At 44.7% G+C, this 16,657-nt stretch overlaps 1 protein-coding gene across 1 annotated transcript in view; it reads left to right on the top strand.

Moving 5' to 3' along the window:
* Positions 1-16,657, top strand: part of LOC144937554 (neurobeachin-like) — a 525,952-nt gene that overhangs the window by 169,095 nt on the left and 340,200 nt on the right. The window contains exon 8 of the mRNA XM_078864832.1: positions 13,870-14,016. Coding sequence (XP_078720958.1) covers positions 13,870-14,016 — 147 coding nt within the window. The remainder of the gene's footprint in view (positions 1-13,869; positions 14,017-16,657) is intronic.

Genomic DNA, 16,657 nt, shown 5'->3' on the forward strand with positions numbered 1-16,657 from the left:
CCGGTTAAACTGGAACAGCCCCCCTGGAGTCCGAAATGCTGTCTTAGGTTTCGACTCTTCGTCGAGCGGCAACTGCCAAAACCCCGATAACAAATCAAGAGTCGAAAAATATCGCGCACCAGACAATGCATCGAGGGACTCATCCATCCTGGGGAGCGGATACGCGTCAGCCACAGAGATCTTATTCAGGCGACGGAAATCAACGCAGAATCGCAGGGACCCGTCCTGCTTCTTAACCAGCACAATAGGCGCTCCCCACGGGCTAGAGGAGGGCGAAATAATATCGGCTTCTAGCATATCGTTAACAGCCGACTGAACATGTTCCTTCTCCACGGGACTCAGTCGGAAGGGATTTAGCCTGACCGGCGCCGCATCGCCCGTTTCAATGTGATGGTGCAACAAATCCGTGCACCCAATGTCATACTTATGTTTACTGAATACATCAGAGAATTCAATGAGCAACTCGCGCAGCGCACCCACCTGCGCCGCCGACAAATCGTCCGAGGCGGCGCATAGCGAATGGACCCACTCAAGGTCTTCCCTTGGCTCAACGTTCCGCGCGGGGCTCGAGCCCACCTGCGCAACCAACCCATCATCCACAGGGACCCGCGCCGCGTGAGCCAGCACGGTGCCCTGTGGAATGACAGCTGGCCGCGACCCCACTTCTGACACCAGATGAAGTATTGGAAAATGACGGCAGGAAACTCCTTGACGGGAACACACTTCTTTTATTAAATCTTGACTTGTAACAATACAACGCGTGGCCTCTCTTCTCACAATGCGCTTCTCTTGACTCTGGATTCTGTGCTGCCGGCTCTCTGTGCCTCGTGTAGACTCCGCGCCTCGGCTACACTCCTCTCTCGCCTCGTGTAGACTCTGTGCCTCTGCTACACTCTCCACTCGCCTCGTGTAGACTTTGCATCTCTCTCTGGCTACACCGTATGCATACTCGGCTCGTGTAGACCTTTCTCTCTCGCTGGCTACACCGTATGCATACTCGGCTCGTGTAGACCTTTCTCTCTCGCTGGCTACACACTATACATTACTCAGCTCGTGTAGACCTTTCTCTCTCGCTGGCTACACACTATACATTACTCAGCTCGTGTAGACCTTTCTCTCTCGCTGGCTACACACTATACATTACTCAGCTCGTGTAGACCTTTCTCTCTCGCTGGCTACACACTATACATTACTCAGCTCGTGTAGACCTTTCTCTCTCGCTGGCTACACACTATACCTTACTCTCCTCTACTCTCCATTACTCTCCTCTCCGGGCTCTATCTCTGCACCTTCGTCTTCATTCTTAGATGGTTCCACTTCTGCCCCCTGCTCCTCTGTGCATCACCTTATATACCCCTTCTTCCCGGGAGACGGAGCGGATGCGGACCTCAACGTCGGCACCGCTCCTCAGTTACCCAATCCCCACGCGCTATCCCTACGATCCGGTTCCGCTCAGCGCGTGTTTCCACTCCCCGACCAATCACACCGCGCTGCTACCCGATCACTCCCTCTGGGCGCGTCACCGGCACACAGCCAATCAGCAGCACTACCCCCCACCCGCGCACTGACGCCTGCTCCTCCCCGTCAGTGCGCGTCACCACACACACACCCGTACATACGCGCTGGCACACGACATATACACCCAGCGCGTATCACCACTACACATTTAATAAAAGTGTGTTTTTAAATACGTTTTTTAAAATATTATTTATTAAATGGAGGCCACGGACTGCGCCACAGAGCTTTTAGCGGTAAACAAGGCACCGTATTTACCGTGTAATACTTCACGCTACCTTTACCCTACCGGGTAATTCTTCTGAGCTACCTTTACCCTACCCTTTACCTTACCCCTTGGCATGTCGACACCTTTACCCTTTACCTTTACCCTTTTACCCGGTAAAAAGGGTAAATTACCTTACCTTGCCGAGGCCTACCTTGTGGGTAGTTTTCTGTCGTCACCTTTTTGTTGACGCTGGTGCCACGATAGCCTTGTGGAATTACTTCCGCTGGCTCGGGGCCAGTGGCGTCACTAGGGGGGTGCGGGGGGGGGCCGCACCGGGTGACACCATCAGAAGGGGTGACACCAAAATGACTGTCTATACAATTTCTGTGCAGTGTTTCAACAGAAATGTATTTTTTTTTATATATAAAAAAAAATATCCCTGTAGTTAGTTATAACAACAGAAACATTTTTCGTAAGCCCAGCTTACATGTACTGTATCAATATACCTACAGGGCTAAAACTCTATGCTAATTTTATTTTTGAACCTTCTAATGTGGTCAGAGGTGTCATTATTAACCAATTACAATGACGCTTCGAATCACGTGGTTTCGTCTGCACGCGCTACAAATACGCGCTGGTCGTGTTTTTATAGTCGCTGATTTTGTCAAGTTTTCTGGTGTTTTAGCTACAATATTGTGGTAATTAGTATTTGTGAACATATATGAATAACTTTTTTGAGAATGAAGTAGCAATTAAAGGAAAAGGATAAAAATCTAAAAAGGCTTCCGTTCCGTTACTAATAATGTTGTAATAATGTTGTAATTCAATGTAGAAAGATTTTACTAAACAATGTTGTTGGTTTCGATTTAAAGCTTTCGTGACTGCAGGGATTCATCTTCTTGGTTCTTTCGGTAAAGTCACGTAGAAGAGAAGTAATAAAATAATAAAAATAAAACATAATAAAATGAAATAATTCTCACGACACTACCAAGCTAGGAGCTTATATCTAAACTGGGTTGGAGGTGGAAGAGCGCCTTAACAAAAAGAATGTGCATATGAAGAGGAATTTTGCATATTCATGGCAAATGCGTAGGAGGTGGGCGGGGGGGGTTTCAAAGTCATATTATGCCCATGCATTATGCAGGATCAACAGCACCAAGGGGGGGTGCAGGGAGTAGCATTAACAAAGGAAAGGAATCATTAACATTCAAAGTCATATTATGCCCATGCATTATGCAGGATCAACAGCACCAAGGGGGGGTGCAGGGAGTAGCATTAACAAAGGAAAGGAATCATTAACATTCCTTTCCTTTGTTAATGCTACTCCCTGCACCCCCTCTTGGTGCAAAGGAAAGGAATGTTAATGATTCCTTTCCTTTGTTAATGCTACTCCCTGCACCCCCCCTTGGTGCTGTTGATCCTGCATAATGCATGGGCATAATATGACTTTGAAACCCCCCCCACCCACCTCCTACGCATTTGCCATGAATATGCAAAATTCCTCTTCATATGCACATTCTTTTTGTTAAGGCGCTCTTCCACCTCCAACCCAGTTTAGATATAAGCTCCTAGCTTGGTAGTGTCTCATTCTTCACCTGAAGACGGCTGCTTGCGTTGTAGCCGAAACGTCGTGAGAATTATTTCATTTTATTATGTTTTATTTTTATTATTTTATTACTTCCCTTCTACGTGACTTTACCGAAAGAACCAAGAAGAATGTTGTTGGTATTCATATAATCTAAGAAACATTACATTTAAGCAATTTACAACTATATCACGTATTAGTCTATGATTAAAATTATTAATAAACTTACACGTAGAACAATTTTTGATTATATAACTATTTGATAACTAAATAGAGAAATTGACAATTGAAAACATGAAGTGGGGGGAATTGCTACATTTCTTGATACATGTTGAGAAATATAACTTAAATCTTAAATTCATTTTTTTATTTTAGTCTTTTTAAATTTTCTTTAAAAACATCACTGTCTTGCAAATATATATCTGATTTTAACGTAGTTCTTAAATGTTTTTACGTTTTTTACTTCGAATTATATTGTTTTCTTACCGAATTTTCCCTTTAACCACGTTAAACTACGTAAAAGTAAAAACATTTAGGCTGTACGTATGATATTGTAATTTAAAGATGTAATTTTTATTTTGTTGGTTGTTTACGTCACTACCATTGCCATTGCATTCAGTGATATATGGGAATTACGATTTACGATTAACATTAGTACAAAAAACATTACTAAGGATTCTGTATGGTCTAGTATGGGCAGATGTCCATGGAGGGTGACACCATGAGTCACCACACTGGGTGACTGCAACCCTAGTGACGCCACTGCTCAGGGCTACTACAGAAGATGTGCGCCACCCCAACTCATTTTATTTGGTTAATGCAGAGTACATAGCGACAAAGTCATCTCTACTTCTCAGTTGCTCTAAACCAGCACTAATATGAACAGAATCCATCCAAACGACATAAGCTAGCGAGCTAATGAAAATGGATGTGAATATGCATGCTTATCTAATGCACTTTGCCACCGTCTGGCTCTACGTTGTTACATTACATACGACTTCTGTGCTATTTTCAGGACTTGGGTCTCGAGTGTTTCACGTTGGCAAACGCTGACTATTGTGCACCTCGAGTAAAATTAAGGGATACATGTGATTTTGTACGTGGACATACCAAAAAAAAAACGTTGAATATGAGAGGTTGGAAAAGAGGGGGTGGTCCGGTGGTACGGGCTTTGCAGCCTTGAGGACGCTTTTTTGCCCGATTTGTATCGTGGTGGTCCAGTGGAAGGAGGGAGGGGGTGAGCCACTGCCAGATGCTTCCAGAGTGGCACTGCGAATACTTTGAATATATTTATCAGTGGTTGCCCTATATAGGAACTAAACCTTGCCCAGGATTGTGGCTCAAGGACACATGCAGATATATAATCGCGGCCACGTGTAAATTTGAGCAACAAAACTCTTCGTGATTTTTTTGTAATATAAATATTTTCACGGTAGTTCTGCAATAGATAAGTTGTACCATGCTATCGGAATGTGGAATTTCCATTCCTGGCTATTCGGCACCAACGGATCATGAATGCTGTCCCACGCTTACTTGAGCATGGAGACATATTCACCCCCTGACTCTCTTCCTAGCGTAGACCAGGAAAGGCTATGGCATACGTGGTCCTAATGAGATGGATTTGAGAAAATTAAAAATTTCTGGAGTGACCGTGAAAGAAACCCTTGTGGTGGGAGCAGCTGGTGGAAGCCAACTAGGGCTATTGTTTGTCCCAGTGGGCCTAGAGGGTTTAATTAGCTCATGAGGATCACTCTTCTTTTTTTAATGCCATGGTATACGTAGAATTATGCAACGTGTGTGTATAATATAAATGTCAAATGAGTGTGGGGCCATCGCTCCTGAGCCAGCGGTGGAAATTGTAGCTTGACATCGTGATGGCCCTTCTCTCTGTCGGACATCCGTCGTCGACTTCCCGCCAAGCATTTTTCCACGTCGACCTCCCATCGGAGTTTAAACTCTCAACTTTGTGACGACCATCCGCCCTCGCGGAATTGTAAAATGGACGGATTGACTCTGTATCCAGTGACATCACACGCTTCCCGACCGGTGATGGTTTTTTTGGTGCATTGTATTTAAACAAGGTCGTAATTCTGCCTCACGCCTGCCAGTGAGGTTAGGTTATATTCCCCCTCCGATCCCGCACGGAGGAAAATGTTTGAAAAATCCCCACGTTTACCTCAGGGCCCCTGTGCACAGTGAGCCGTGTGCTCCAACCTCACGTGCAAGGACACATTTTCCTTATAATGCCACCCGAAGTGCCATTCAAACACTGCGCACAGGGCTGTCAGAAATCAGGACGTAGTGATCCAGTGTGATAGGAATTAAATGGAATTAAACGGATCACATAATGAATGGGAGCCCTATTGACCCAATTCATTTTAATTCTTGAAATTAAATTTTTTCATATGCTGGCATGTACTCAGCCAAAATGGCAGGCATAGAAGTAGGTCATATTATTATAGTTATAAGATACATACTCTATACATTTTAGAATATAGGCTCATTGTACAGCCTGGGTTATGGGAAATTTACTGAGCCTGCTCTCCAGACTGTGCACTCTGAAAACTATGAACACATTCACGACTGGGAGCAATGCATCAGAGCCAACACACCCTGCCATCACTTCCTTCCTCATGCCAATTTCAACAAAAGCTCATCTCCAAACCCTGCTCCTGCAGTGCCTTAGCATCTCGGGGTCTTCCTCTAAGTTGCTGACCTCTTGCTGTCTTGGCCACTTATGGAATAAAAATAATGACGCGCGCACACGGTGAATTTCGAGAAAGAGGCTCGGATGTGCCCCGTTGGCCCGATTCTCCCATCACTCCTCGCATGTCACGTGACTACCATGCGGAATATCCTGCATATTTAAATTCTCAGCGTTTCTTTTGCGAGCACCGTGATTCAATTTGTTGTGGCCATATTATTTCTGATAGCAGCAGAACAATGATAACCCATTGGCATCCTTGCCAGACTGATCACTCTTGTGTTACTACCCTTGGTTCTTTCTAGCCTACATGCACTTTTCTGTCTAAGCTTCTCATCATTTACAGAAATTGTTGTAATTGATTTAAGAAAGCAATAGTTAATCAAATAGGTAAACTATCTGTATCATTACCAAAATAAAATTACATTCGGTTAGTTGAACCACGTGGGCGAGTGGGTTGCATGATTGCGAGAAGTTAACTCCCTCGCCTGGTATGTAGAACGTCGTGGGTTCAATCCCGACCCCTGGCGCCTGTATATTCAGAGTTGGCATGTTCTCTCTCCCCGTGGTAGCATGGATTTTTCTCCGGGTCCTCCGGTTTTTCCCTCCACATTTAGAATCAACATGCGTTGAAAGTGTTTGGCTGCTATTGATGTCCACTTGATTAGCCACTTCGTTGAGCTATCGTTTGTGGCCAGATTACTTCTGAAAAAGAGCTATTAAAAAAAATAGTTTTAGGGTCTTGCGAATCACTGTCTTAGAATTTGATTAAATAATACAAACCCTGCCTCAGCTTATCAGTCTCATTAATGGTTTATCTTGTTCTAACAAATTCCATTGGGTTCCCATTAATTAGGCGAGAGCCATATTCCCCGTTGTTTGTTTTATGGCCACACCATGAAGCTAAAACTCAGGATTTGAATTTTTTAACAAGTATTTGGTCCAGAGGACATATCGGTATAACGACTAAAGGTTACTTCATTTTTTCCACATTGAACCACATACCCGTTCCCCTTTCAACGACTGCAGTTACTATTTTCCTTATTTATTTCCTGGCTGGGGTAGTGTTGTAGATACTTACAGCGTGGTGTCACATCACCCACTGGTGAAGGTTAAACTTTTAGAGCTAGATTCACATTTTTGTTTCATTAAATCGCCGAACACATTGTTGTAGCAGTCTGCCACATTGCTGTTCCTGGAGACATTGCCGCATTTTTCCAAAAAGCAGATATATAAAGGGAACATTTTTCAACACGTGAATCTTGCCATGACAGTTGGTGATTTGTAAACTTCAGCAACGACGAATATAAATGCCCATTATGGTCAGGCCTTTCCCTGTTAACGTGTGATTCATGCAATCATCGCTTAATTGATTAAGTGCTTTTCTGGCCAGTGTTTGTCTCGGCTGAGTGATATGCTTAATGTTGCTTGATTAGGGAAGGTTATTATCATGTACGGTACATGCGTTTGGTAAAGGTACGTCACGAAGAGTTTGAGTGCAGGTACAGGGAACATCCTTTCACTTACCTAATCGTCACCAGCAATTAGTGTCACTGCATAACAAAGCAAGCGGTTGAAAGGGCCTTCATTACAATTGATAGCGTTTGTGATTCACGGCATTTACAGTCATACATTTCGGTCCGCGTAGAAGAGGAGGCCAAATCCTCTCTTGAGGGCCTTTTCTGCTAGCAGTGGCCTGAGCAAAGCTACTGCAGTGCTGCTCTTTTACATTCAGGGCAAGGGGAGTGTCCCCTGGCTCAAGGAAGTGAGGCGGCAGTGCTCTTCACTATTACCAGCCCCAGGTTTAGTGTCAGATATTCGACATTCCTATGGCAGGGACCAGTCTGCGTATAGGTTCATCTGCCATTGACTTCTCGCCCTTAGATGTTTCGTAGTTGTCTCAGTCAAAAATAAAATACAATTTGAGTACAGCATGACAAACGACGCTCCATTTTAAAGAGTTTATTACTTTCACGATTTGTAGTCTCAGAGGCTGTTTATCAGGGTGTGACTGTGTGTTTTGCAGAAGCTTAATTATTGCGGAGACGTTTTGAGTTTTCGACTTGACATTTCAATGTCATTCCTTTGACTCCTCTGCACAGAAATAGTCTCAGAACTCATAACCAAAGTTCTGTGCTCTGACAATCAATCAATCCTTTATTTTAAGTGGCAATATCGCCCTCAGTAAAGTAGGCATCAGTGCACATTAAAGCAGCACGGACATTGTACCGGGGGCACAGAGCAACAGGAATGAAAAAAAGAAACCCATCACGACCTCAGTTTTTGGACCCTTCTGTAATCTTCCACTGGAGGCTTTCATAACTATGAGTCAATAATCCTGTAAAAATGTGAAAAGTACACTCTGTCCTGTCTGTCAAAGATATGTTTAGAAGTGGAACGGTACACTGGAACACTCATGCCGGGTATATATTCATATATATTTAAAAATACTTGCAGAAAACCAAGGAGATTGACTTGTACAAGCTGTCACTATATCGTTTTTGTCACAAAGTATAGCTGTATCACTAATCTGGCTAAGAAGGCATCAAAGAAGTTGTCTTCTTTCCTGTGCCAAAGCCTTCTTTTTTTTTACTCTGGAAATTTCTAATGCTATGAAAATCATACATTTAGTCAAAGTTGGGATCCTGTTTTCATGTCTGGGGTGGAGTGTACTTAGTGACTACCTCACACTCTACTCGATATAATTCAACTTCAAGCAGTCCAGGGTGATTGATGATCCAGGACTCACTGAATCACTCCAGCCACTTGCCCACGGTAATTAATCAGTCATCTCCTTATCACTGTCCTTTCTCGACTTCCATGGTTACTGTTCCCATGAACTGCACTCGTTGATTCTAACTTGCATGTCGAGGGCCTCTGTCTGCCAGACAGACTGTTTCAGCCACGCTGTGTGCACCCACCCAGCAGATCAGCACCCTTCTCTTTCTGCTTCATTCCTAGTACACCTCGGCTTTGAATTTCCTTCCGTCATCTTTTAAAAAATATATATATACCAAATGCATACAATATCCATGCTTAATTCAAGAAATGTATTAATGCTTATCCATTACAATTTCAATATTGCTACAAAATGGGACGTTTTTTCCCATTATCAAAGTATGAAAAAATAAAAATGGATTTTGCCCTTTCTGTAAATAAAGCAGGTGTTAAGATGTTCAAATACGAAATAGAAACCTTTTGCAAGGAATCAAGTCTGCATGTGTTGGCGTGTGCAGTAATTGGCCGCTTGCGCACAAGCGCTTCCACGTCCATCGCCCACCCTTTTGGCCTCGCCCCCCCTCCCTCCCGATACGTTCCTTTCATTGGCTACCATAGTCTGATGAGCTCCCCCCTCCCTCTCCCTCCCCCCTCCCTCTCCCTCCCCCCTCAACTCGCTTTTAAGGGATTGCATCTTGAATCATTGCCTCACTTGATACAGCTAATCTGGCTGTGACGGTCCCACCTGATGACGGAGACTTGTGTTGCCTCCGAAACGTCGTGATTTTTGTTTTTATTTTATTTTACTTTCTACGTGACTTTACCGAAAAAACCTGAGAAGATGATTCCTTGCAGTCACGAAAGCTTCAAATCTAGAATCCACACGTACTTGCAGTAAACATGCAAACATCCGCTGATCATTATTTCATATATCCATTGTCTTTGAAAGTGATTGGCCTACACTAGACAGCCTTAGTTAGGGCCTAGTCTCACCAGTGTCAGACCAGAGAACGGCAAAAGGCGAACAGCACGAAGACAATGCCACTATCAGAGCAATGGCGAACCCAGGATTTTCAGGTAGGGGGGGCAACCCCTCCAGCAATGCAAATTGATAGGTGCTGTTAGTAAGTAAGGACTTTGTCCCTTTGCTTTTTATTCGACGCGTGTGCGGCGATGGCGCAGCCATCGATCGAGGGTCGAATTCGAACCGCGTTGTGTGATCGGCATCGCGCTCGCTGAAGGTGTTTGCCTTCAGGGAAATCGTGTACTGTATACGCAACTGCGCACAATTCTGTGAGTCACTTATAACTGCTTTGCCGTTACTTATTGCCAATTATCGACTCAGACTATTGTCCTATCATCTCATAGACTCCCTGGCACGTAATAATATGCTACACTATTGCAGTGGGGGTCGCAAAATGCCGATTTATTACTAATAAACCCCAATGATCCGATCGAAATGTGTATCAAAGCATTTATAGTTCGGGGTGAGCGGCTACAAAATGGATCAAGTATAAAAAAAAATAAGAATAAATTTTACCCTTTCTGGCAATAAAACGGGCGTTAAAGACGTGCAAACACCAAATAGAAACCTTTTTCAAGGAATCAAGTCTGCATTAACCACACATATATATAGCTGTGGTGTAGTTCATTTACATAAACATATTAAACATATCAGATCTTATAGCCACCATCAAAGTCTCACCCATGAGGATCTCCTCCGACTTTTAAAGCAAAACTTTTTAAAAGCAAAGTAAACCACGCTGTTATCCCGAGGGAGATTTAAAAGCCCACAGTTAATTAGTGTTTTCACATGTTTGGATAATCCAGGGCTTGTGGTTGCGGCCCTTGCGCAGTGTCATTGGGGATTACGTCCTGCGGTTACTGCATCTGGCCAAAAGCCTCATTCTATAAACCATGCGGGTTTACGAAATGGCAGCTCCAAACTAACATTGCACTGTTTGTTTTCAACTGCTTGTGTTTGCTTTTTTTTTACTTACACGTGCAGAGTGTTGTTGGTCTTAATGCGAATACATAATCAGATAAAGTAATAAAAATCGCCCTGAATTTTTTTACATGGGCTGCACATCATGTATAGTCGTCGTTGAAGTTGGGCAAATCCCTCAGCTCGACATTAAATTACTTGTCACCGCGAATTAGCAAGAGGAAAGCGAGGGCATGGGAGCACGCAAATTGCAGTGCACTGCGACGTGTTGTCAGGTTGTACCGTGAGTGTTATTCAGCGTGATGTCCGACGTTTCGCTGCACGAGCTCCTTCAGGGTCTGCAGAAGTTTTCAGGAACGACATTACGCACAACGACAAGCGGCGCAATCCGAAAACGCATCAGAGAGTTATCCAGCAGAACTGTGAAAACCTAAACTTTAGGATAAATTATCTAAATGATTGTCCTGATAATTGATTACATTTAGTAAAAGTCAGTTATTGTGATAAGGTCTGAGCAACTACTGATTGAGCCAATTCCGTCCAATATCATCTTAGAAGCCCTACTTGTAATATCTCTATTAGGGAAAACATTTTTTTGCATTTCTGCCACTTTCTAAAAAAAAACCTCCACTTCATAGGATCATGGCCAAGAATGTGTTGTGGCTGGTGCCTTTTGATGCCATCACGACTGGGCCATAGCCTCCTCCGCCACTCTTTTGCCAGATTTTTTTCACTGTTGCCCTTCACCTCTGCACACCACTCAAATGTCTGCCGATGCCAACCTGCCCATTTTCCTTCCAGCACGCAGGGCCCCACCCCGTTGCAGTCTTCCTTTTCCTGATTTTCGTCTGCAGTTCTTGACTTTCCAAGTTCGGAGTCCGAACTTCAAATTTGCTTTTACACTCTTCTGGTACAAAACCTACACATTATTTGGTGATTATTGCATTGGCAGTGGTCCACAAAGCACAGATAGCAAAAACTAAAAAAAACGCAACACGTTCATAAATAACACTGCCTTAAAAATAAAAAGTCTGTCATAGACAACATTTCGGGCAGCAACCCTCCCTTCAGCGCATACGGAGGCCAGAGAGGTGACCTCTTCTTGTGGTGTGAAGAAGGACCGTTGCCCCAAAACCTCGGATCTGCCCTAAAATATTTCAGACATTTTTTTTTTATACAAAATTGTAGCAGTTGCGTCTCTCATCATATAGCAAAGTTTATTCATTTGTTCAATACTTAGCTCAGTGGGTAAATTTAGGAGATTAGCTTCATAGCACTGACATGCAGTTGTAAACAGTGCTTAATCATGCTGACACTTCACTGCTATATGTGCATGTACGATAAACGTCTTGTCAAGTGCAAGCGTTGAAACTGGACAGGGACATCGATGTTACTTTTCTTGCAGGAAAGCCAACTTCACGATCGTACGTGCACTTTAGGAAACAAAAAAAGTTTTTTTTAGTTTTACTCTTGCGGAACTTCCAGGCTGAAAATCTCTTCGAAGACTTGCTTGCTATAACAACTCTGTGCTCTTATTCTCTCTCGCTATTGTGCACCATTGTCTACGTGTTATGCTACATGGGAATAAGTGGTTAAATATTTCCGCCAAGTTTTTCATTGTTAAAACAATCTGGGGCACTTTTTGCTCCCCGAGAGACAATTGTTGAGGCCCAAACATCAATATTCCATTATATTAGAACTTACGCTTTTGAGAATCACAGTCTCTAAGACGGGTCAAAGAGTCCACCGGCTCCAATGATCGTTATTTGACGGTGCTCATCTCCATTGATGGCGTAGAGCCATCAGTGTTAACCACCAGTCAAAGGCTTAAGCTCAAGAGTGCATTAACGCAGACGAATGCAGAACTTTAACAGTTACAATGGCGAATATTTGTACACGTTTGTAGTCCATGACAAGGAATAGGAGGGCACTTCTGTTGCTCCAATCATTTTAAGTCTCTTATTATGTGTGGTTGTGCATGTGTAAGTGTGCACGTGCACCAGGGTTACCACCTCCGATACTCGACATTGCGCTTGTATCACGGTGAAGACTATCTCACGACACCGCAAAAGGGGAAAAGTATACATGTAGAGTACGTGCGTTGTATCGAGTGGCGTATTATTACGCAACTGATAAACAGATCTCCCAGGACAGCTACCACGAATAGAGAATGTATAGGGAAAATGAGACCCTGTGACATTCCTAGTGTACACAGGCGTGTGTGTGTGTCTGTAGAATGCAGCCGAGCGTTAGTGTAATGGTTGACCCGCTGCGCTACGAACCCGGTGACCTGAGTTCGATTCCTGCTCACAGCCAACACCAGTGACAATTATCTGAATCGGACCTGGGCCTCCCCGAGGTCGACTCGGCCTCAAATGAGTACATGGTGTGATGTGTCAACATCGCCACGAGGGAGATAAAGGTGGCCAGACGTGATGTCGGCCACACACCACCTCGTGTGCTGTGCTGGCCTTCATAGGTGCTCGTTAACAGCACTTGCCCCAACAGTCCATTAAGGCTATATGGGGGGTCTTTGTAGACTGAAGGCGTAGTGGATATTTTCTGTACGTCAGCTTAACCTGGCCTGTGGCCCCGGCCCTCGAGTTTAACTTCGCTGTAACTCAGCGGTTCTCAGCCTTTGGGGGTACCGGCCCCCCTTGGGTGAATGTCGAAAACAGTCTCAGAGGGGTCGCGGGTTGTGGCATTGATGCCATGCAGGATCAATCTTTAACTTGCGCGGGGAACATCAGCGCCACGTTGAGCACGGTTGGCTACCTACGGTGCAAAAGAAGTTCAATGTACATCGTCGCGACAAAACTCGGAAATAGACAAGGCGATACGAACGCCTTGCTAGCACCGCATTGAGCATTGATCAGCGTTGTGGACGCGACTTCTGCCACTCGTGACATTGAAAGCTTAAATGCAGATCAATATTGTATTATTATTCATGACTTGCTTACCTTTTCTCTATTTTGGATGTAGGTTGAACGTCTTTCGCACCATATGTAGCCAACCATGCTAATCGGATAGGAGGTACACTCCTATCGTTTGTTTGTTGGTGTAACTTGCTGACCTCGTGCCCTTTACTGGACATCTGTGTAAAAAGAGCTTCATAGCTCATCGGATTCCTTCTCCTGCAGTTCAAATAAAGATTCCGTTTCTGCTCGTACCTACCATGTGTGCTTTGCTTCTAGACCTTCGACAAATGCTTCCTGGGATCATCAGAGACGGCCGATGCGAACCGGGTCTTCTGCGGGCAGCTGGGCGCTGTGTTTGTGTTCAGCGAGGCGCTCAACCCAGCACAGATATTCGCCATCCACCAGCTGGGGCCCGGGTACAAGGTAACCGCGCGTCTCCCCTTCTCCTCACCCTGTCTCCTTCTCCCCCAGACCTCGCTCCTTCAACGTTCAGCTCCCCCTTCCCAGGTCTAAGTGCAACACGTGCTGTGTCGTCCGTCCGCGACCCCTTCGTGAATATTGCTTTGGGGTGGTGGCGCGGCCCAGCGGAGATTGGCGGCACGAATCCGGCAGGCTGCCCTGGTCATTACTGGGGGTGTATTAACCATAAGCGTTATTCGAAACGCGAAGGCCGTTGTGTATCGGCATTGGGGTACATGTTTGCCGAGTCGTAGGAACATCCGGGAAATTACTAAATTGGGAAAACGCAGAGCAGCATCGCCGCCTTTCCTGTGAAGTTGGTGCAGACCGCATTCGTGACAGCCTCGAGCTGTAACAACGGTGCGGATACCAAATGTGTGCCCGCAGCCTGCGTCGAAAGAAAGAGGCGGCAGCAGACGCCGCACATGGCGGTCGTGATACGAACCCTAAAATCAGAACGTAGGATGGACAAATATGTTGCAGAAGAACAATATAACATACCTGGTGAAGTAGGAGGTGTTGGATTGTTTAATATTGCACGTCTGTGTTTAAAGCAAATGGAAAATAAATGTTTGACCTTTGAATGTGGTTAATTCAGAGGATGCTCGTGATTTTATGGCAGAACTGTATGTAGATATGTATGTTGACTTTCTTTCGCACTGTACATATGCAACCTTGCTAATCGGAGTTGCTTAATAGTGTGACCAACTTTAAAGTTAGTTTGCAGATTTGATGAGGAAGAGAAGGTTGTGGCTGGGGGGGACGCGTGCATTGTGGAAGAAGGCAGGTGACTGAGGCAGGCATTGTACTGGGCATGCACATATTAGTAACTCGGGGTAAAGCCAACAGCCAACTCTATTGCGCAGACGTTGGGGATTGCGTGTTGAATGCACAACAGCCAAAGATCTGAAGTTAATGCCGAGGTGTTGTGACATCCGCAGCGATGGTCGTCATGACCTCTTGATCTTGACCCAACATAGAATTCTGTAATGTCCAACATTATCACTCCCCACTGTCTCCGTCTTGCTCAAGCTGTGCGTCTCCTCCATGTCTCTTTCATTGGCTCCTTTGTCCCCTCCCCTTTCTGTGTTGTTCCATCCTTCCCTCATTACATCTGTTCTCTCCCTTAAACTGCCTCTCGCAGTCTTCCTCGGCTGTGCTTCATCCTTGCCTATTTCCTCTCCTCTCCATCTGCTCAGTACTTGCTCATTGAGGTGCCTGTCCAATTCTCTTTAATCTCTCTCCCCAGCACTCTCCTTTTCTCTGCTCCCCCGCCCTCCATCCCTCCCAGGCCGTAATTGGCTCGTACTGCACGCAAACTCTAACCAATTGCACCAAGGCTGCGTTCTGACCGCGTATACGTCCCCTTGCCATGCACGGATTGCCGATCCACTTGTATTAACGTCAAAACAAGTGACGCCATGTTAACCACCTCTGATAAAGCCTCATTTGCCAACGTGTCAAACCGCACTCGGGGGGGAACCCCTCGCCGTGCACTCGCTCGCTCAGTTGCTTGGGTGCACCGCAAACTGTAGGAAAAGAATGCTTCTTTATCTTTTGACTGCACGACCTGTTGTCAATGTGACCTCTGTCTAGAAACAAAACTAGGCACTTCCTACACTCTGCATTACGTACACATTATGTACGTAATTTATGCATGTTGAACAAATTATACATTGAATGGTATAATGTACATATGTGTGTTGAACTTCTTTAGCATCATACGTAGCCAACCGTGCTAATCGGACAAATGGGGGAAGGACGACACACTAAACACACTGCCTTGTCCTGTGTTTTTAAACTGTGCGCACCTGCTCTTCAATGCAGTGCTCGCGCAAGCCCGGCTTGCAAATGAGGGGCCCACAAAGCAAGGCGGGTAGTCCATCGTGCCAGAGCAAGCTGTAGCTCGCTGCCACAGTTGACTGACACAGTGGTAGGGGGGGTGACCTTAAACGTAACAAATGCGTGGGTTGTGTATCGGTTATGTGCACTGTTTATAATGTCTACAGCAAAGCGTGTTTAATAAGACATACACGAGTGAGCCAAATATATTCCCGAAGCTACACAAAATAAATAGATAGATACATAAATAGACAGGTAAACATTAACAATGAATTCTAATCAAGCTAACGAGTGGTAGAATATAGCACGTGTGGTCGCTGACAACGATAAAGCTGTATACTTATTCAGCCTGTGGAATTCATGGAACCTGTGCGAAATTCACTACCTCATGTCGTAGCGATGATAGCCGAGTGCTCCATCATATGTCAGTTGTCATAATGGTTAATTATAAAAATGTATTATAACTGTGATTTGTATTTGTTTTAATTGAACAAGTGGAGACAATTATTATTCCAGTATTTATACATTCAGAATAGGACTCTGCATGAACACTTAATGGCGCGATTATATATCGCCCAATAGCGGGATGTTCCTGGCGTTGCCCCGGCGAAAAAGACACACACACATCGACTTACACACACTTACAGACATTGACCCACACACACAAACACATCGACTTACATACACACATATGGACTCACACACAGACATCGACTTAAGATACACACTAATGGATTTACACACATATATCGACGTACACACA

This window comes from Lampetra fluviatilis, chromosome 19, assembly GCF_964198595.1.
Source record: "Lampetra fluviatilis chromosome 19, kcLamFluv1.1, whole genome shotgun sequence".
NCBI classification, from domain to species: domain Eukaryota; kingdom Metazoa; phylum Chordata; class Hyperoartia; order Petromyzontiformes; family Petromyzontidae; genus Lampetra; species Lampetra fluviatilis.